General features: G+C 39.3%; 1 protein-coding gene and 1 non-coding gene across 2 annotated transcripts in view; both read left to right on the top strand.

The window, feature by feature from the left end:
* Positions 1 to 14: 14 nt before the first annotated feature.
* Positions 15 to 21,682, top strand: part of IPO7 (importin 7) — a 32,460-nt gene continuing 10,792 nt past the window's right edge. The window contains exons 1-14 of the mRNA XM_014876320.2: positions 15 to 250; positions 8,737 to 8,818; positions 10,426 to 10,579; positions 10,907 to 11,065; positions 13,295 to 13,451; positions 14,058 to 14,147; positions 14,592 to 14,686; positions 14,788 to 14,872; positions 17,550 to 17,684; positions 18,226 to 18,325; positions 19,403 to 19,479; positions 19,821 to 19,937; positions 20,679 to 20,768; positions 21,301 to 21,466. Coding sequence (XP_014731806.1) covers positions 167 to 250; positions 8,737 to 8,818; positions 10,426 to 10,579; positions 10,907 to 11,065; positions 13,295 to 13,451; positions 14,058 to 14,147; positions 14,592 to 14,686; positions 14,788 to 14,872; positions 17,550 to 17,684; positions 18,226 to 18,325; positions 19,403 to 19,479; positions 19,821 to 19,937; positions 20,679 to 20,768; positions 21,301 to 21,466 — 1,591 coding nt within the window. The 5' untranslated portion in view covers positions 15 to 166. The remainder of the gene's footprint in view (positions 251 to 8,736; positions 8,819 to 10,425; positions 10,580 to 10,906; positions 11,066 to 13,294; positions 13,452 to 14,057; positions 14,148 to 14,591; positions 14,687 to 14,787; positions 14,873 to 17,549; positions 17,685 to 18,225; positions 18,326 to 19,402; positions 19,480 to 19,820; positions 19,938 to 20,678; positions 20,769 to 21,300; positions 21,467 to 21,682) is intronic.
* On the top strand, positions 20,964 to 21,144 carry LOC148221692 (small nucleolar RNA SNORA23). The gene has a single exon (XR_015807605.1). It is a non-coding gene; the product is annotated as a small nucleolar RNA SNORA23 (small nucleolar RNA).

The following is a 21,682-nucleotide window of genomic DNA, read 5'->3' on the forward strand; positions in this document are numbered from 1 at the left end:
GCCGTGCGGCGGAAGGGGCGCCGCTCCCGTCGGCAGCGGGGGCAGCTCTATCCGGGCTCTTGGCGCTCTCCCTTCCTTTCGCGCCGGCGGCCGCTGGAGGCGGCGGGTCCATGTGCGCTCGGCGCGGCCCCGGCCCCTGCCCTCCGCCCCCCGCACTGCCCCCGCCATGGACCCCAGCGGCATTATCGAGGCCCTGCGCGGCACCATGGACCCGGCGCTGCGCGAAGCCGCCGAGCGACAGCTCAACGAGGTGAGGGCGCCGCCGGGCCTGGGCCGGGGCCGCGGCGCTGGGGAGCGGGGACGAGGCCGGCCCGGGCGATTGGGAGCGGGGGCGGAGGGCAGGGAGGGTCCCCCCGGCTCCTCGGCCCGTCCGCCCGCGGCCGCGGCCCCTTCCCGGCGGGCGCGTCCCGGCGGGCGCAGGCCGGGCCCGGCGCGCATTGTCCCCGCACATGGCAGCGGGGCCGGGCCGGCCCGGGCGGGGCTGCTCGGGCGGGGGGCAGCGGCGGAAAGCGGCCGAGCCCCCGTGCCTCTCTCGGCTGTAACAAATTGTTTCCATTGTCTGCGTGCTCGGCCGGGCAAAGGGTGATCCGCTGAGGGTTTAAAAGCGCCCTTGTGCAGGCCCTCCCTCGGTGGCTCCCGCTGGACACAGCCCTGCCCGGGACCATCTAAGCGAAATCAGCCTTTGGGTGTTGAAAGCACTAATTTGTCAGCGAGGAAGGAGGTAGCAAGAGCCTCATCGCTTGGCAAGCCGGGCATCTTGTAAGAGTGGCCTGGGCTGAGCCGAGGATCAGATCTGGCAGCCTGGCGGTGTTGGAGTTCCAAATCTGTGTGCTCCGGGTTCAGCAGGGCTGCCGGCGGAGCTGTGCTCCCTGGCCGCACACGGACACGTGTCCAAGGGACGGGGGCACACGGGGCTCCCAGCCCAGCTGTGTCTTCCGCTTGCACTGCACTCACCTGCCAGACCGGCGTGTAAAAACCCGGCAGGTCCCAGTACCAGGAACCTCCGTTTTGGAAGAGGATTATATTTTTGTTCTGCTTAACCATAAAGTGAAAACTTTACTGATGAGACACAGCCACGGGGCTTGTAGACATTTGGAGAACAAAAGCGTGTTAGTGTTTGACCCAGAGGAAAGAGGATGTCTTGATGGAGGAGGTGAAGGATAAGCCTGTGTGGCAGCTTTTTAGTTGGCTTTTTCCATACACATTTTTCCTTGTTGCTCCTAAGCAGACTTCAGGCCTGGCAATACTCATGCAATGCAACAGATGTTCAGCAGAGCTTAGATAAAGATGGGCCAAATGTTCTGCTGGCAGTGGAGAAAATTTCAAAAGCTAAAGGTATAGCTTCTCAGAAAATAAAAAAGTGATTCCTGCATGTTATTTAATAAGTGAATGGCAAATAGATGTTAGATACCTTTGAAATAGATAGCTCTAAAGCTACTCAGTGACTAATTGAAGCTTGTATAAAGTAATTGTCTGTCTTTTCCATGTACTCTGTTAAAAAGTATGTTAGTGTTTGTTATTTAAATCAAAAATGTGATGGCTTCTACAGACAGTAATATTAATATCTCTGAAATCTTAAGCTGGCCCCAAAATGCCTTTTTTTTTTTTGTGTGTGTGTTCAATGGATGTCAATATTTATGTATAGTAACTTGCTTGAAATCTATTTTAGTTATTTTCTGCAGGTATTGAGTTGCTGAAGGTGCAGGAAATTAACGTTCACTGCCAGACGGGTTCTTCAGCAAATGGCAAACTCTTGCAGGAAGGATCGTGCTTGCTGGCCACTGGCTTTTGTTCTCATTTTGGAATCAAAACCCCATGGTCCATCGTGTACTATACAAGTGCTAAATTGGCATAAAATCTGACTATTCGTGCCCCTTTAAAAACACCAGATATTATTGAACCAGCGTGTAAGAATTCTTTGTTGTGGAAAGTGGAGCATCACTAATCTTTCACAGATATTTTGTGTTAAAAATATGTGCTAAACCAGGAGTCTGCAAGCACTTACACATACATGCAGCTTTAGCATGCATGGTCTTGGTTTTACTTAGGTTTATTGAAGTCAGTTATGCATTTCCTTGCAGGATGCTGGTCTAAATTTGTTGAATGTTAGAGCAATTCTGTTACCAGTTAATACTTAATTACAGGTATGGGGGTCTCTTTCTCTGTAAAGATGAGAGCACACAGCAGTGAACACTGTCCTGCACATGGCCAGTCTGCACAGGTGTTTTTATAGCTTAATAGTTGTCCTTGCTTGACCTTTCAGTTTACCTTTAATTTGTCAGAAATGCCTCTGTTGAGCTGATGAGACTGGCTTTCAACAGAATGGTCATTTTACCTTGCCAGTAAAGACTGCATCAGTCAGTAATTGATATTCCTGATTAGTGCAAGAGACAGCTAAGTAGCTAAGAGTTAACCAAGTATTTGGATCTGTCTTCACCATATCCTATCAGTCAACAAAGTTCTCCTGACTGGAGAAGGGGATTGGAGAGTATGATTCTTGATTTCTCCAGGCTCTTATTATTTTTCCTTTCACCTTGGTTAAATCATGAATCATTCTATGTTTTATTTCTCCTTTCACTAAGTTTTATCAGGTTATATTGCCTGCACATAAAAGGCTGTGAGAACGTTCAGAGTTGAGATAATGTTAAAAAGCAGATATTTCGGTCTCTTGGTCTTTACTTTTCTCACTGTAAAAAGAAGTTACAGGGAATGAGATCACTGGCTCCTGTGTCTTGAGAATTTTCAGCTGGTGGGGTACCCTGAGGTATTCACCCATCTCTGTCTCTGTCTCACAGGGGAGAGCTGTGTTTTACCAGACTCTTCAAGTAAGCTTCTGGAGAGCAGCAGGAAGACATTGCTGCCTTTGGAAATAGTCTTTGTGTTCCATGTAGAAAGTGTTTCTCAGAAATTGTGATGAAAATAGATATTTTTAACTATGCAGTTGTGGAATGACACTCTTGTTTCATCTTTTAATATCAACATATTTATAAAGGTGCAGTTGCTAGATAATATTTTCCTTGCAGGTTTTTTTTTTTTTTGTAATTCCAGGGAATTTATAACTTCACTGTGATATGTCGTGTAAGTCTCTGAGATTAACCTCTGTGTGTGAGCTAGTAAGACATCTTTTTAGACTAGCAACTCAATTTTTGCATCTGACAATGTTCAGGGGAAAAAATTGCAATCCCCTATAACTCAAAATTTTTTGTAAGTCAGAGCTCAGCAGAGTTTGTTTAGGAAGACATCCTGATGCTCTATTGGAAAATGACTTTCAGAAGTTACATTTAAGGTTTTTCATGTTCTAATATGAGTAACAGGGAAAGGATAAAGAAGAAATCTTTTTGGCTGGCCACCATCAGCATTGATTTAACAGTGCAGTGGGGCCTAGTTCAGTGCCTTTCACTGCCTGCTTAACAGCTACAAATGTCAGAAGGATGGAATGGCTACATGAAATGATTGGACTCTTAACTGCCGAGAGTTCAGGAATGGAAGGTTGTCAAAGGGGAAGGTGGAAGCTGCTTCTTACATGGAGTCTTTCAGACAGGATTTTCCAAGTGCTGGAATGCTATGGTTACTTTGGGTGAGGTATTTATAATGTTACCTCCAGCTTGAATTATTTTTTAACCTTTTTTAACATGGTCCACATGTGTAACATCTACAGTTCTACACTGTAGTGTGAGAAAAAGAACAGAGCACGTTTCTTTGCTTTAATTATCAGATCATGGGGTGTCTTTTGAAGTTGTTGGTGTGACATTTTACCCAAAGTACTTGGTTACTTTCACTTCCCTCATCTGCCATCTGTATATCCTGGTTCGCGCTAGATGAGGGGAGTTGGGAAAAGGGTGTTTTAGGCTGCATATGCCAAGGCTGGTCCAACTCCAGGAATCCCCTTGGGGGCAGTAAGGAACAGAGGGAGCCCTGGCTCCACTAGGAAGAAGTTTCCTTCTTGGTGCAGGTTGCCCAGCACGAGGTAAAATCCGAGCAGAAGGGGCCACTTGCCACTTTCTCCAGACTGAGCAGATAATTCCTGTGTGTGCCTAGAAGCCTCTGCCAGGAGCACATTGCTTTTTCCTCAGCCCCTAGAGCAGAAAGTCTTTAAACTTGCAGACACTATAGTGATGAAAGGAGCATCAGGGGTGTCTGCAGGAACTGATAAGTGTGTGTGTATCTTTCCTGGACATTAAACTCCGTTTGCATATACATTGTAGCTGCATAAGCGGTGGCAGAGCTGGCTTGCAAAAACCTGAGGTCAGAGTGACTTCCACACCTGCTGAGTTCTTAAAACAAAATTAAAAGAGTGCTACAGGGCAATTTGCTGATTCAGCGTGGCCTTACAGCTCCCGACCTTACCTTTCTGTAAGAAAACAGTTTCATCTCAGTGTAATAGTTGTGTCCTGCTATGGCCCAGATGAAAAATTGCATGCAGATTTTTTTCCCCCCCCCCAAAACTAGAACGGAGGAGAAGCATTGAATTCTTCTTCTTCTTCTTTTTTTTTTTTTTTTTTAAATCTACTTTATTTTTAAAATATTAGCCTTTATTCACATGTGTGCTACTTTGAATAGCTATATAAATAACCTGGGGTTCCAGCTCAGCAGCATATAGTAAGTGTTGCTCATCTGTTCTGCTTTTTTGGGAAACTGTAAAGGAGGTGCCTACTGTAGTGTGTTTGTTATGGTATGTCAGCTTCCTGATGTCTGAAAAGAATGCATGGAGGCCTTTTTACCCAAGATGAAACTTGTTTTTATCATTTAGAGGCACGAAAGCTTTGTGCGAGAGATGAATATTCCAGCATTAGAGATTAATGTAACTTACTGTAGTGAGTATCATTGCTGGAGTAAAAGTGCTTTTCCACACGTTAATTAACTATTCATAGTTCACATGCCACGAACTGGTCTCTTCAATGTTAACTTTGAGCTTCATTCTTCTTTTGGATTATGCAGCTGGTAAGACACTTTTCTCAAAAGTCTATTTTAGCACGTGTCTGACAAAGAAACCCTGCCAGGAAAAACTGCAATGGGCTGTGCAAAAAGATTGTGTGTTCTGGAGCAGTGATTGGTATTAACAGACAGTGGTGCAAGGTTTGTGGTCTGATAGAACACATTCCTCAGCTAGCCAGGCTGCATAGCAAAGATTGCTCTTGGGAAAAGTCCCCGAATTCTTTGGCTCTTAGACAGCAAAGTCATACCAGTGACATGGCATGTTGAACCTTTTGTAAGGGGGAAGGACTTGACATGAGTTTTGGTTTTGTTTTTCTTTAAATGCTGAGTTAAATGCTGGAAAACTGACTTCTGTGAACTATTATACTGTAGTTCTCTAAATTTAATGTTTACTTTTAAACTGTACTTGTAAACAAGGAACAACAGAATAAAAGTCAAAATTTTATCAATGTCAAAACTTCTAAGTCTTAGAAGTTTTCTGTTCTTCATGCAGTTTAGAGCATATGATAGTAACCATTGTGAAATCTTGATTTTAGTTCAAAAATGAACCTAAAATAGGTGTGGTTTTTGGGATGGTTCTTTTTTTTAGCAGTGTGGTCGGTGAAGAGGAGCATGCTGTCCTGGGAGGCAGCCCTCTTGGGGGAGTAAAATTATTAACGATGGAAATAGCTGAAAGAGATGTGGATTCAGTGTTTTTTTTAATGCTGTAGATACAAAAAGGCACCAGTAGTGGTGTCTTATTTTAGGTTCAGTTGTTTTTTTCCAAGTGCCAGTAAAACATTGGATGCTCTTTCTAAGAGTGAAGCAGAGCAGGGGAGCACGTGAGAGGTGATTTGGTACTTGGTGTTTGATTTGAGCAGTCAGTTCAGCCTTGTGTTCATGGAGCTGTCCTTACTCATCCCTGCTCATCTCAGTTTCTCTGCAATCACTTTCCTTTCAGTGGCTTGGGAAGGAGGTCATTGTGAAGAGTTTGGGAGTCCTTGATATTCCACGGAGAATGCATGGAAGTGTTAATGTAGCTCTGTGTGAATGTAGGTCTTAACAGAGGATTAAGAGCAGGCTTTCCTTGGCAAGTACAAGGTATTTTACTTGTATTAAAAGCACAGATTATATCTCTGCTGAATCTGCTTTGAACCACTAAAGGTGATAAAGCAGTTCATCCTCGAGGTTGGTTGAGTCTGGTGCTTCAGATGCTAATAAGGATGAGACTTGTAAGATCTTTTAAAAACCTTAAAAAACAGATAATGGTGTGGATGTTTCGGTTTTGTCCCTTAAAGCTTGCTATAGTTCAAAGAACTCAATGAAAATATATTAATGCCACATCATAATAGAATTGGTATTTCTAGGGAGCTTCTGTGGCCTGCTGTAGGCACAGGCTCACTCCTGGCTTTGTAAATGAAGAAAACATTCTTTGGTTTTTTACTAAATTTTAGCGTGTGGCAGTTTTGTACACTGCTGTCTATTTTTTGTTTCTTTTAAGACAGAAGATATTTTAATTTAATTTCTTTTGGTTTTCCTGTTAGTTCCTTAGTAGCTCTTAAACATTATTTCCGTATTTGTTGCTGAAATGGATGGTTTTTATTGTAAGAATAGCAGTCATTTATCATGGGAAAGGCAAAGTAATCCTTCATTTTTTAAATTATAGGATTAAACGCTTCTGACTTTGCAAACATTGCAAATTTTCACTGTAGACAAGGTATCCTAAGCTTATAGCCCTTGTGGAAAGACATCAGTTTGCACTTTTAAGTCCATTTTATGCAGACTAATATGCCCTTATCTGTAGGTGAGTTAAAGGTTATTGAAACTGAAAGCTTTCTTCATGTTTGCAGCACGTTAAATCCAGGAGCACTTCCGCTGACATTAATGTTGAGTGTATAATTGAGTGCTGTGCTGAATTAGGGTCTGATGTCATTTGGAATGTGCTGCAGGACTCTGTGTGTCTATTAATGTTCCTTAAGGAAAGGAGGAACTTAACGGGCCTGGAGCTGTAAGAGAACTCAAACCCAACTAAGAGATTTTATTTTAAATTTATTTATTCAGCTTGGCTGTTAAAGACATTTGCTCTTTTTTTATTATTTTTCTCATTTGAAAGTGTGTTTGCTTCTTGAGGGCTTGGGGAATATCAGAGGGACATGGGTCAGCAGGACATGTGCTCATATTGCAGTGTCAGTTACTCTCAGTTCATCAAATCACACTCTGCAAATAAACATTTCAGTGGGACCAGACGCTTCTGGGTGCTCTGGAGCCTGTAGAGTTTTAGTGCACAGGTTGAAGGTGTACAACAGTGTGTAACATTTTGGGAAGATTCTTAAGTCAAATTTGTTCTTATTTCAAATCTGCTTTAGAGAACAGGAGACAGAAAACAAGCTACACTCACCAAATCTGATTACCAATGTCATGTCCCAAGCTGTCCCTTTGACAATTATTTGTACTGGAACCTGTTGGAGATACTTGCTCAGGAAAATGAAAGTTGAAGAGAACATTCTAGTACTGCAGGAATGAGCTTAGGAGGAATCTTGACATCATTTCTCACTGAAGAGCTTTTGGTCCTACTAAAGCAATGGGAGGATAATTTCTGATAATTTCTCTTTAGGATATGAAGTTGCTGTACTATATGATGCAGCCATTTGGTTTTCATAAATAGTGTAATTTCAATGGTTTTGAGAGTAACAAATGAGTAAGAGGTGTTTTCCTAAGAGTACAACAGGTTAAATTATGTGGATCTATGCAGTTGTCTTTGATAGGGGAACAGCAAAGAACATAGGAAACACCATTGACACATAAGTGAAGATAAAGCAGAAAAGCAAAGCTGTTTCTAAGTTGGGTGAGGTGGATCAGGACTTGTCCAACAGAATATCTCTAAGGATGAGGTCCCACAACCTTTGTGGATAAGTGGTCCAGGCCTTGTCCTCCCTCGTGATTTTTTTTTCCCTGCATAAAATAGGGATTTGCCACTGTAACTCGTTTCCATGGAGTCTTCACCTTGAGGAAAATTTTGTTTGGTTTCAGTTAAGAAAAGCAGAGTTTAGTTTTTAAGGATTGCAACTCACTTTTCCCAGCAAAATGAATTCATTGTCTGGAGTTCTTGATGCTTGGGAAAGGTGGATATAGGGTGTTACAATAAATTAAGGTTTGTTTCCTCATTGAAAATACAATCCAGTTCTTAATATATCAGTGCCAGTTCTCATTATGGTAAGAAAAAAATATGTTTTGTTTTCTTTCTAAGTGAAACTCCTGCAAATCCTTGGGAAGTTGTTACTCTGCAGATGTGTCTCCATTTGGATCTCCCTGTTGTTGCTTTGCTGTTGTGTAGTTCTATGGACAGCTGCAGTAGTGCATCAGTGGTCCCTTGAAACTGGTTTTTCACAAAGATGAAGTAGGAGTTGGACTTAGTTTTAAAACATAGTTCCCATCTGTTCCTTAGCTTGTTATATAATGAACTCCTACCTTGCTAAAGGTCACTGCAAACTTGCTGTGCTTGGGTTTTTCGGGCTGTTCAGGTGCTCTTGCTTCAAGTGTTTGTTCTGAATGGAGAACATGTTTGGCCACTGTGGAAGGCTGATTCCTGCTCTGATTTCTTCAACTCTTACCTTAAACAGTAGGGTTTTTCCTGCCCCTTGCTGTCTTCAAAATACAGTGAGCACAAAACTTTGGAATGCTCTGGCTGATTAGCTGACTCCTGTGCAACTGGCTGAATTGCTGGTATTCTATTGATTGCATTACATCATTATAAAGATATTGTAAAACTTAATGGGAGTATTCTAAAACTTAACTTTTTTTTTTTTTTTTCCCTCTCCATAGGCTCATAAGTCAGTGAACTTTGTTTCAACTCTGCTTCAGATCACTATGTCCGAGCAACTGGATTTACCAGTGAGACAGGCAGGCAAGTTTTCAAATATTTTTTTCATTGTATCTACTCTAATGGTGCATACACACAAGTACACATGCAGATACTGTTAAGGAATTCTAATGGTTTCAATGTCAAGCACTCAGAAGTTGGGAGTTGCTCAAATTACAGTCATCATGAACTATTATCTGGCACCATACACTAGGTAAGAAGACAGAAGGAAAAGGTGTGTCTGGCTCTTGGAATGATTCTTCCCCTTTATCTTTTGTGAACATTCCTGGGGAAAGCAGAATGGTTTATGGTGCACTTATTTGGTCCAAGGAGGTCATTTAAACTTGTAACTGGGAGCACTGATGTTTCTAAACATACTAAGTGGAAGAAAATAAATTATGTCTTTTGGAACCCTTATTTGCAAGTGAGCCATCAGTAGAATTGGATGTTGATTATTGACAGCTCCAAACATCACCTTAAAGCTGCTCGAATGACTTGATAGAGGTTTTTAGTACAATACTTCAGTGGGTTTTCTCACTGGTCAGGAGGGTGTGATCTGGATTGTTTATTTGGACATCCATGTAGCAGACTACTCTAAGTTGTAGCCTAAACTTAGCTTGCATTTTTATCTTACTGCTTGGAGGTACCATTCAAATGATGACTCAAAAATCTTATTGCTTTACAAATACAGCATGCAAAAAGAAGTTTGAAGAAAACCTCTGAAATTTCACCCTCCTCCATGTAAGCCAATTAAACCCCAAAGCATCCAGTGGAGAGTGGGGATGGCTCATTGAAGGCCCAGCTTACTGACAGTTTGTGTCTGTAAGCATTAATTTGCAAGGCCATTAATGACAAATCCCTCTGAGGGCTGGCTGAAGTCTCTCTCACTTCGGTCTTGTGATAATCTGCTGAGTATTTCATTGACCCCTGCAGACAATTTCAGAAACCCTCTGGTTTCTGAATCTTCAAAAGGTGCACGTGAAGTTTAGGAAGAGAAGTTGCTTTAGGGACTTTTATGTAGAATTAGATTAACGGTAACTTTGTTACCAGTTTGCCATTTGAGATTTCCTGTTGCATGTTGTAAGTACTTTTCTAAGTGCTGGGATTTATATTCTGCCACACAAGCAGTTTGGATTTGGTTGTCAAATGGTAAATGCAGGGTTCGTTCCAGGAGCATGATAGCTACAAATTGCTGTAGCCCATAACCTGGGTATAAAGGAGCTCTGTTTCTCTTGCATTCCTTCCTTTAGCACAAACTTAATTAGATTTTTTTTTTTGCTTACAAGGGATGTTTTAGGTTATCATTATATTGATCAGCTTTTCTTTCTCAGTTTAATGAAAATATTGAGAAAATCGTTATAATGGATTTTTCAGAAGTGTGTTGCTAAATAGTTTCACAACTAATTGCCTGAATCACAGACAAAAGCAAATACCTTTAGTATTTTTATATGAAATGGGTGAAAGGGTATTAATTTAGTAAATTATTTGGTTAATACCTTGCATGGTTTATGTATTTTGGTTCTCCTGCTTAGGAAGGGCCAATGCTTTTGTAATTTTGGTCGGTTTTGTTCCAGAAAATATTTGCTTGCAAGATGTGTGTTTGTTTTGTGCTTTGAATGGCTGTCAGCTGATTTGCCACTCTTGTTTCACAGGGGTTATCTACTTGAAAAATATGATAACCCAGTATTGGCCAGACCGTGAAAGTGCTCCAGGAGAGATCCCACCTTACTCCATCCCAGAAGAAGACAGACACTGTATCCGTGAGAACATTGTAGAAGCCATTATCCACTCTCCTGAGCTCATCAGGTGCACACTTTTAGCTTTTGCATGAATTCTGTTGGGTTTCTTTCTTTATTTTTCACCAGCCAAGATCACCCACGTGCTAAGAATCATTGTCACACACTGTGTATCCTAAACATAGAACTAATGTAGATGGAAAAACAGTTTTCAGCTTGTGTAGCATGTAGAAATTTAAAATTCCTTAAATGGAGAATATTAAGCAGAAACTACAGAACCTAAACCTTCAAAACAAAAAGGAAGTCTTCAGTATGGACAGTATTTGCTGCTTCAACAGTACAATAATACTATTAAAATAACAGTGGTAATTTATTTAATTGTGCTTTTGATTTCCAGAGTACAGCTTACTACTTGCATTCACCACATTATCAAGTATGATTATCCAAGTCGCTGGACTGCAGTTGTGGAGAAAATTGGATTTTATCTCCAGTCTGATAATAGTGCTTGTTGGCTTGGAATTCTTCTCTGTCTTTATCAACTTGTGAAAAACTATGAGTAAGTTCTTTCTGGTCTTTTTCCTTATAAACCAGCAGAATTAATATATTGGTGTCTGGTTTTTGTACTGTGTGTATATTGTAACCATGTATAATTGTCTGTGGGACTGGAGAAAGGTGATGGAAATGCAATCTTAGTGTTCTTGACTTCTTGCCATGCAGATGCTGGCTCATGTATCTTCTCCACTAAAAATTACAGAAATACTACCTTCATTCAAAGTTTGAATTCAGAAAAAAACAGGTGTTTTAAAACCTTAATGTGGTAGTTATTTTTTATGGATTTATGGCAGTAAGAAAGTCTGCTCAAAATCATGACTTGCAGAAATTTTTAACTTAAATCAGCTTTAAACTATTAAACGATTTGTACTCTAGTACTTGGTGACAGTAACCACAGAAAGGTTTCAAAGTGTGTAACACTGGGAGCTCAGACTGAGTTAACTGACTTTTCTTTGATCACTTGGTTGATTAGAAAAAAGGACAATCCTGGAATCAGAGAACTGTAATAGTGGAACTGATGGAATCCACAACTTACTCTTTCAAAGCATTGGAATGCATAACATTTGTTTCAGGTTCTTGATTTAAAATGTTGCATGGAAAATTTTCCATCTAATTTCATGAATTTTACGTCAATCAGTGTAAAGCAGTGAATGTCAGTTTGTCAAAAATACTTTTACAGGAATGCCATAAAGATCTTTGTAACCCCATTGGGAGTTTACTTAGTGGCTGAAAATTACAAGTCCTGATAGGAAAGGAAAGCAAAAAAATTCTCACTTGATTTTTCAGCTTAAACATCTTTAACCAAATATGTCGTGGAGATGTGTGAGCTGTAAATCAAGCAGTGTTCAGTGGCAGGGAATGATGAGGATAGAAATCCATATTTAGAGACCTGAGTGCAGTCACTGTGGTAAGGTACCAGGTGTGTCTGCAGTCTCAGCTCAGACTGCTCCTGCTTGCTCAGCTTTCTGGTGGAGTCACCAAGGGTGAGTTTCGTGTCACCAATCTTGTAGGAATGTGCACATTTCAGTGTAGTGGGACACGAATCTGTGAAATGTTATGGCTTTGATCAATTTCTTACTGCCTGAGTTGTAGGAATATTTAAGGTTTTGATTTTTTTTTTCCCCTTAACATGGGACCTAAATATCTTGGAGCTTTTAATCCCTTCAAATTCAGCCAGCAAGATCAAACAGCTGCTCTTTGCATAGTAGTTTTTTCTAGACTTTTTCCTTTTTTTGGTGAAAATTAGAAACTGAATTTTCCTGAGCAACATTTAATCTTAATGTTTGGGTTTCTGATTCAGAAAATGCATGAAAATTATTATTGAACAGGATGTTGGAGCTCAGTGTTTTGTAGTAGCTCTTACAGAACATGCCATCTGGCAGCAGATTGAGTAGTCTTTTTCTTGTTATATTCTGAAAATTGCCACTGTTTAGGAAGCTGAGTATTGATATTTAATATTAGTGAAAAGTCTACAAAAAATACGTTTGAAAAACAAACCATACCAAAGCTCAATCCTCTAACCCAGAAATTTCCCACAGAAGTCCAGGAGTCTGACAAGTATTGATTGCTGAATCAAGAAATAAATGTACAATCATAAGATGATGTTTTACCTTGTTATTGTCATCACCAGCATAGACAAGATCCTGCTCTGCTGTGATAACTCCTGAATCAATTAGGAGTTTCTTGTGTAGAAGTTAAAATTTGGGGCAAAGATTTCAAAATGTAGCTTTGTTTCTTTTCAGGAATTTTGAGATGTTTGAGAAAAGAAGTGGAACCTTGCTCTCAGCATGGGCAAGCTGGTGGGCTGTCCCCAGCATAGAAAGTCTGGGGTTTTATTTTAAAGCCTGCTCATAGTCTGCCCCACAGTCTGGAATCTCACCTTCTCTATCAGATTGTTGGCTTTGGGCAAATTAAATGGTGACATGTGAGAGCCATCAGTGGCAGTCTGTGAGAGACTTCTCAGTTTGCTTTATCCAGTGTCAGTGAAGCAATCTAGCTTCTGCAAATATTTTGATAAATTGTGAAGTCTGATTAATGTATTTCTCATCTGTAACACCGTCTGGCTATGGCTTTATTTCCCATTCTGTCACAGGAACTGCCTAGGGTTTCTTTTTAAATCACAGGTTGTTAGGAGCTGTCATATAACCTACTTGTGCCTACACTGGGGCAAGGTAAGGTTTTTCAATTTAAAGCTGCCTGAAAACTGCAAAACTGGTTTTGTTCTTCTCTAAAGGTACAAGAAACCAGAGGAGCGGAGTCCCTTGATAGCTGCCATGCAACATTTTCTGCCAGTCCTGAAGGACAGCTTCATTCAGCTCTTGAATGACCCATCAGACCAGTCTGTCCTCATCCAGAAACAGATCTTCAAAATATTTTATGCCCTTGTCCAGGTAAAATACTTTGTATGTATTTGAACAATAATTTCAAGCATTATGCTTTTCCTTAAAATAGTGAATGACAGAAATATTACAGGATTAGATTACATCTGAATCATTTTCCCTACTACTCAGCTCCATGAATCACAACTTTCTGATTGTCTTGTGCTTTTACTTTTGAACAGTGCTATTCCTGGTTGCCATTAGATAAAAGTTACACATGCCATCCTCTAAAGTAGGGTGTTTGCTGGAAAACCAGAGAGAAAATTAGTTGTCTAAGGACAGAGACAGATTGTGGAGGCCAACCTACAGAGAATTACCAGTGGAAATATAGCAGTTTGTAATGGAACTGCTGTTAAAAATGCTTCAGAAATTAGAGTAACATCCATTTAAGAAGCATTTTGGCATTGCATAAGCACAGTGAATTGGAGCAAAGACCTCTAGCACCTTTGAGGATTGTGTTGAGTTCTTTAGCCTGGTTTTTGAGGTAAATTGTTCATCTTTGATGGTAGCCAAGTGTAGGCAAAGATTCGAAAGCTAAAATTCAAACTGTAAAAGTAACATAAATTTATTAGAAAACAATTTAAAAAATAATTTCCCCTTTTTTCTTTTTTTAACCAGTATACATTACCTTTGGAGTTGATAAATCAGCAAAACCTGACTGAATGGATAGAAATCTTGAAGACTGTTGTTGATAGGGATGTACCAGCTGTAAGTGGCTTTTGGCTATTTATGTCTTTAAGCTTAAGTATTTTTCTTTCATTAGAATGTTAAACAGTTTAGTATTTTATTTCTGCATTCTTTTTTTCTCTACAGATGCCAAGAAAATAATAAATAAAAAAGATTAGGCTAAATGGGGAGTTTTAAACAGACTAAACAAATTTTGAAAATATGTAGCTTGTGTGCGAGTTCTGTTTTCGAATTATAGCAAAACTTATTTTGGCTTCTTGTTTCAAAAATGTATTGATCATTTAGACATATTTAATGGGATTTAACTTTAGAAATGCTGTATTTCATACTTTTATTAAGCTAGAAGTGCAAATGGCAAAGTGCAGGTTTGCAAATGGCAAGATATACTATGTAGTTGCTCAAATTACATATAATTGGAAACTCTTTGTGAATAATCGGTATATAATGCATTTTTTTTTCCTAAAGGAAACCCTTCAGGTTGATGAAGATGATAGACCTGAGTTGCCTTGGTGGAAATGCAAGAAGTGGGCTTTGCATATCTTAGCTAGGCTCTTTGAGAGGTATTTTCCCTTCCATTATTATTTTTAAAAATCCCCAAACAAATATTCAAGTCAGTGATATTGCTGCACCCTTGAGTTTACATACTTGCTTCTAATTGCAGGTATGGAAGTCCTGGTAATGTTTCCAAGGAGTACAATGAGTTTGCTGAAGTTTTCCTGAAGGCCTTTGCTGTTGGTGTTCAGCAAGTAAGAATCACTGAGTGTGGGGGGAGTTTAGGATCAGTTTGGAGTTAGTACTGATTGCTCATTTCATTATTTGCTGAAAAGGTTTCTTGCTCTTACTCACAGTTTCTTTTCAAGCACATTGGTATGGAAAGCAGTGATGTCTGGGCTAAAAAAAAGAATGATAAAGAAATTATCCATTTGCCACACATCACAGTCCACTTTCCACTTACAAGCCCTCAGATGAGCTTCAGACAAATCCTACCAATTTTTTTCTTTTCTGAAAGAGATGAGTATATGTAGAATTTTCTTGAATTTGGTTCATAAATACCTTTATTTTAAGGTGATTATGTTGCAAATATAAATAGAGTATTGATCTATGAAAATCTCATAGTGCAGAATGTTTTCTTCAAAGCCTTTGAGTCAGACAAACAGTTCTTAGTTCAGTTTCAGTTCCCTTAATTTCTAATGAAATTAGAGTGAATTGTAGGACATTAGAAGAAGAAATGTAGGGAAAGTATCTCATAAATCCATGCTTTTTGAAGGTTGTCCAAAGTATGGAAAATATTTTCCACACTGAGTGTGAGGCAATATATTCCACCATTCCCCTCAGGCCAGTGGTGTCAGCATTGCTTCCTGAGGTGCTCACCTGTCACCTCTAGGTGACATTACACAGATAATTAATTATTGCATGTTCTTTAAGGCCTTACTGATTGCTTTGCACTTCCAACATAAAATTAACTTCTGACAAAAGGCTATGGCCAAAAGTAGTATTTGAAAAGATAATTTTAACAGTTTGACAAAATGCTTGTTTTTCTTTATAGTCTCTTTGTATCAAGTTTGATCCTTACTGTTAGTGCAGCTAGGAAACTCCTAAGAATTCAGGTATTTAAAGAAAACTGCTAAAAAAATCAATACTTTAGCATGCTTAGTTTGTTCCTAAACAACAGTGTAACTTGTTTAGGAAGACAGACTGTATTAAGGGTCTGCCCTCCATTTTTCTGCAGAAGATACATCTTGGGCCTCTGCTCAGGACATGGAATCTGTCAAATAAATGTGCAAGATTTTTGAGCAGGATGTGTTTCTTTACAGAAACTGGAAATCTGTAAAATACTGGAAAATACAAATTTGGAAAATACATTTCATTGAGTTCTCTAAAGTGTTTGCACCCTTTTAGTAAAGGAGTAATAGATAAATATAAGGCATGAGACTACAGATGGTTCAAGTATATACTTGAAGTATACTTCAAGCATTCAGCATTCACTTTAGCTAAATTTTCTCAGTTTGTCCAAACCAGGCTGAGCTGCCTAGCTGGAATACCCTGAATTTATCCCTTGTGTTAGCAGCTGTTTTGCTCAAGACACTTCTTGTGAGCCAGAACTAAGCCCTGGTTGGACACTGCTGCCTTGTAGTTCCTTGGCACTGATACAGAATTTTATTTTATTTTATTTGCTCCAGAGTGTCCATTCTGTTTTCCTCACTGCAGTTCTTAAACATTTTCTTAATTTTTTTTATATCTTTACCTACTACATCTGAATCATAAAACTACATGCATCTTCTTGGCTAGTCCTCAAAACAGCTGCAAGTTTGAACTTTTGCTCTATTCTTTTCTATCCTAACCCAATACCTACTGCCACCAAAACCTTGTACTCAGATGTTGTTACCAACCAGTAATTTCTCTCTAAATCCTGAAGGTTCTTAAACATGAGCAGTTCAAACTTTGGGAACTGATAAAGCATCTAGAGCATAAAACTGTTTGTAAAGCAGTAAATAGTTTGATGAATGAGTGCATCCTCTTTAAACTGAAGTGCAAGGCAATTCCTTTGGGAAAAACAGTTCAGTGTTTGTGTAATAAATGGTATCAGCAGCATTCATTTTCAAAATAATCTTGTTTTCCCCAGATTTTTATTTTGGTAATATTACAGATTGATAGATATCTTTCCAGCCCCTTTCGGTTTGGATTTTTAAAAAAAATGCTTATTTTGTGTGAAAACTTAGATGAAACTCTGGAAATGGGATTTGCCATTTCTCTCCAGTTAATGATGCTGCTTCTGAAGGTGCAGTGTTTCCACTGACCTGGGTTGGGCTACAGGGAATTCCCTTTGCATTACCCATGCAAAACTCTCCTGTGAGGTGTAATTTAATTACTGGTCATGGTCCCATGTCCCTTTCATGACCTTACTTGTGGAGAGCCACGGACTAGAACACGGGTGGATCCCTGTGAGGAGTTCTGGATGCCAGTTCAGGAGAAGAATGGAGGCCAGAAAGCCAAGGGGAGTGACTGATGGATCACATTGCTCACACAGCTTCGTGGCTATGAGATCAGCAGAGCGAGTGTAGAGTGCTCTGATCCAGTGGCTGAGTGTGAATTTCTGCTCCCAAAGAGTGAAGATGGAATAATAAACCTCAGAGGGCAAGGCTCTCTGGGGTGTGTTGGTGGTGAATTAGCATGTATGGTTTGTGTTATTAAAGGATGGTATTTTTAAAAGATCTACAAACACCCAATATGAGCTGCAAATTGTCTTACAAAATGAACAATGACATTTGGTAGAAGGCTTAGTCAGTACCCATTTTAGCCTAATGAATAAACGGGGGTTTTGTTCAGTTTCCAGGGGTTCTTTTGTAGGCTTGTGAGGGAGGGTAGAATTGTGAAAAGGGTCTGTGCTCAGTAGAAGCTATTGATGAGATCTGATTTCTATAGGTGTTGCTGAAGGTGCTGTATCAATACAAGGAAAAGCAGTACATGGCTCCTAGAGTTCTGCAGCAAACTCTGAATTATATCAATCAAGGAGTGTCTCATGCAGTCACCTGGAAGAATCTGAAACCTCATATTCAAGTAAGCCATTTTTGGGGTGTAATACTTAAATGACTCAGAAGTCTTACATTACTACATATAAGACTACATTAGTCAGTCTACTGTGCAGTGTTTCCAGCCTTGCTACAATTCACGTTTTAGGCACTTCTCTTATAAATTGCTGGTGGAAAGAGTTTAGTGAAGGTTACCCTAAAACATGAACAAATCCAGCTAATTTATTGCTGTCTCTCCTTTGTGCTTTAATTTCTTAAGGATTGCAATCTAACACAGCAACACAACGTATTTGCAGATGGTGTCAGCTGCTGAATTTGTGGCATTGAATCATCTCCACATGCCATTATCCAAAGCCAATCTAGTATCTTGTGTTGTAACTCTATCTAACCACAAAAGATCTGCTTTTTTGTGAAGTGCCACATAAATCCACTCAAAATCCAAATAGTTTTAGAATGTTACCTTATATATGAGGAAGTGACAGGATGGAGAAAATTTGTAAAATGCAGGACAGAATGCAGAGATTGATTTAGTAGTGCTAACCTGTTTTCAATCTCTTTTTTTATTCCAGGGAATCATCCAGGATGTTATTTTCCCATTGATGTGCTATACAGATGCTGATGAAGAGCTCTGGCAGGAAGATCCATATGAATACATCCGCATGAAATTTGGTGAGTGTTTGAAATCTACCCACGTTAAAAAAAATATTTCATGTAAAGATGGGATTTTTATGGGGTGTTTTTGTGAAAACAAGAGATGGCTTTAATCTTTAAAAAAAAAGAAAAAAAGAAACACAGTGTATTAACCAAATAATAGAAGTTAATATACTTAACTTGGACATATTGAGGGAAAGGAGAGAGGATACAACAGTCAGCAGAGGTGACTGTACAGTGACAGAGGTGTTTGTACACTGTAAAAGTATTTCATTTTTGCTCTTACAAAGTTTTCATTACCAGTCAAACAGTCCTGGTCTTGCTAATAACAACTAGGTAAATGTAAATGTAATGTCATTTAAAGGTTATGCCTTACAACAGCTAATATTTCAGGTCCTGGATTTCTTAGGGGATTTCACCCATTGCACAGTTCAGAGCAGATTTACCCCAGTGGTAAACGACACATTATGGAGTAATCCTGCCACTCCAGACCTGTCCCATTGCACCTCCTGTGCTCTGATACTTTATGTTGGGCTTTACTCTAAGTCTCTGCAGTCCTCTGAGGCTGGGAACAAAAAAAAAAAATACTTCAGACTCCCTGAACAAATTCTTTCCTCCACTAGGAATGTTTATGTGGCTCGAGCAAGGAATCTTGAGGGGTTTGGGAGTTTTTATGCCTCAGGTCAGAGGCATACCTGTAAACACTACAGGCATTACACAAGGCTCTGATAATCCTCTTCTGCAGAGAAATGAGAAACTGAGCATTTTTTAACCCAATTAATTCCGTGTGCTGGCCTGTAGAGCTAATAACATCCATGTCACAATTTGACTGTTGTGTCTGCTTCTACTGTTACAAAAGATTTATCTTAAAATTAAGAGATAGAGAACTTCAAATGAGACATGTAGAGGCAGTCATCATGAAAAACATGAAACATATGTGTCCAACCACGTGTCACTCTTGGGTCTTGAAATATCTCTGGCAAGAAAGCATGATTAACCACCTGAAGGGTGCTCTTTTTTTTATATTAAATACATTTGGATCGTGAACTGTAGTAAGGGACCAGAATTTATAACTGTTACAATGTTATTTAACAGATGTATTTGAAGACTTCATTTCTCCAACAACTGCTGCTCAGACATTATTGTTTACATCATGTAGTAAAAGGAAAGAGGTAAGCTGTTCAAGGATTATACTGAAATACCACTGGCTAAATTCAGTTTATTTGCTGAAAGAGCTATTAATAAAAGTTTTACTTTTCTGCTCTCATATCATAGTACGCTAAAATTTGAAATTTCAAATTTATTTTGCACTGGTCTGTTTATGATTTTTGTATTTGGAAATTCCCCTAGGATCCATTCTTGATAGAATATTCTATGTTTATAACCAAGACACAAAACTGCCCAAATTTCAGACTTGGAGCAGGCTATTAGGTACTGTAGCATTTCAGAGGACAGAGAATGGTACCTGGGATGATTGACTGGAACACTTTGACTAACCTTGCATGTCATCTAGGTCTTGCAGAAGACAATGGGCTTTTGTTATCAAATCCTTACTGAGCCAAATGCTGATCCTCGAAAGAAAGATGGTGCTTTACATATGATTGGTTCTTTGGCTGAAATCCTCCTAAAAGTAAGCAGAACAAATGCAATGGTTCTTTTCATCCTTTTTTTTTTGCCCCTCCCATGCTTTCTCTAACATATAATGCCTTAGAAGAAATACAAACAGCTCTGAGTTCACAAGTTTCTGAATTGCTGCCAGGTTTTTTAAGCTGTTGAACTTAATTGTTTTGGGTTTAATGCTAGCTTAATTACTTAATTACTGAAGTTTTATAGGTCATATTCAAGTTCAGATTATTAAGTTCCTTTAAGTTCTGTGCTTCTGGTGAAAATTACTACACCATTTAATTACATTTCCTTTTTTGTGGAAGGAAGGAAAAAAAATACATCCAGCGAGAGGCTGTCTATTTAATGAACTCTTTTTTGTGTATAGAAGAGAGGAAATAAAATGAAATTAGTGATGTTGGTCAGTTAAAATGGTAGGAAAATAGATGCATGGCATGGACTTGTATTTGTACCACAGCTCTAAGCAGATTTTACTTTTGATACCAATGTGCTGCCAATTGAAAGGTGTCCCTTGGGGTCAAAAAATGGGGAAAAAGTGTCTAAAATCCATGTAGGATCAGGATCCAAGTTTAATCACTAATACAGGAGATCATTGTTGCATAATTGACTTTAAAAAAGGTGTCAGTTAAAAGTCTGAGGGTTCTGTTACACTCTTGATGCTTTATCATGTGTGACTTTTTTGCTGGGATAGAAATATATTTTTATATCAAGTTTTAAACGGATGTGTTTCCTTTTAATATTTTGACAGAAAAAGATCTATAAGGATCAGATGGAATATATGTTGCAGAATCATGTGTTCCCTCTCTTCAGCAGTGAGCTGGGTTACATGAGAGCACGGGTAAGAAAGTGTGGCATTTACTGGTGAGAGACACTGTCTGTTCCAATTGAAAAATTCAGAAATCTTCAACTTCTTCCCTCTCACAGATGCTCTCCTTTCTGCACCTTTTTCATGACAAATTGTACACTTATTCCAGGGATGAGTGCCAGTTTTTACATGTGATTACAGATAGCCCCAGGGTAGTTTGAAATGGCTGCAGCGTTGTGTGCACAGTTTCCCGTCTGTGTCTGGTGGTAGAGTCTGTGTGTGTTTTGCACATTGACTGTACTGCTCACACAAAACCTGTGGCCAAAGATGAACCTGAGATCATAGTACTGGTCCAGTGATGTCTGCAGGACAGTCTCCCACTGACCAGCCTCCACACTCTCAAACATCTCCATCACTGCAAAGTCTTACAGTATCTTTATTCAACAGGAGCTGCACCTCAGATTCAATGATTTGTGTAGGTTATGGGTATACAGTTAGTTGATAATTCTGTTTGTAGGTTTTGCAGCTCTGAATTTCTTCAATGTCTTTTTTCTTTTTTTCCCAGGCTTGCTGGGTTCTTCATTATTTCTGTGAAGTCAAATTTAAAAGTGATCAGAATCTCCAGACAGCCTTAGAACTCACGAGGAGGTGTCTGATAGATGACAGGGAAATGCCTGTGAAAGTGGAAGCTGCCATAGCTCTTCAAGTTCTCATCAGTAATCAAGAGAAAGGTAAGACCCCTTTCTTACAGCTACAAGAAGCTTTAATGGAATTGATGTTAACTTTGTGATGTTCAGGTAGACTCGTTCTCTTCTTCCCTGATGTTAATTTCCTTCTTGCAATTGTAACTTTGAATCATTTACTATAATTTTTCAGCTAGAAAAGCTTAAATTAAAAAAAAATACAGTAAATTGCATTTTAACATTATAAGACATTATGATTGTTAA

The sequence above is a fragment of the Sturnus vulgaris genome, chromosome 18, assembly GCF_052056855.1.
Source record: "Sturnus vulgaris isolate bStuVul1 chromosome 18, bStuVul1.hap1, whole genome shotgun sequence".
Classification (NCBI taxonomy): Eukaryota; Metazoa; Chordata; class Aves; order Passeriformes; family Sturnidae; genus Sturnus; species Sturnus vulgaris.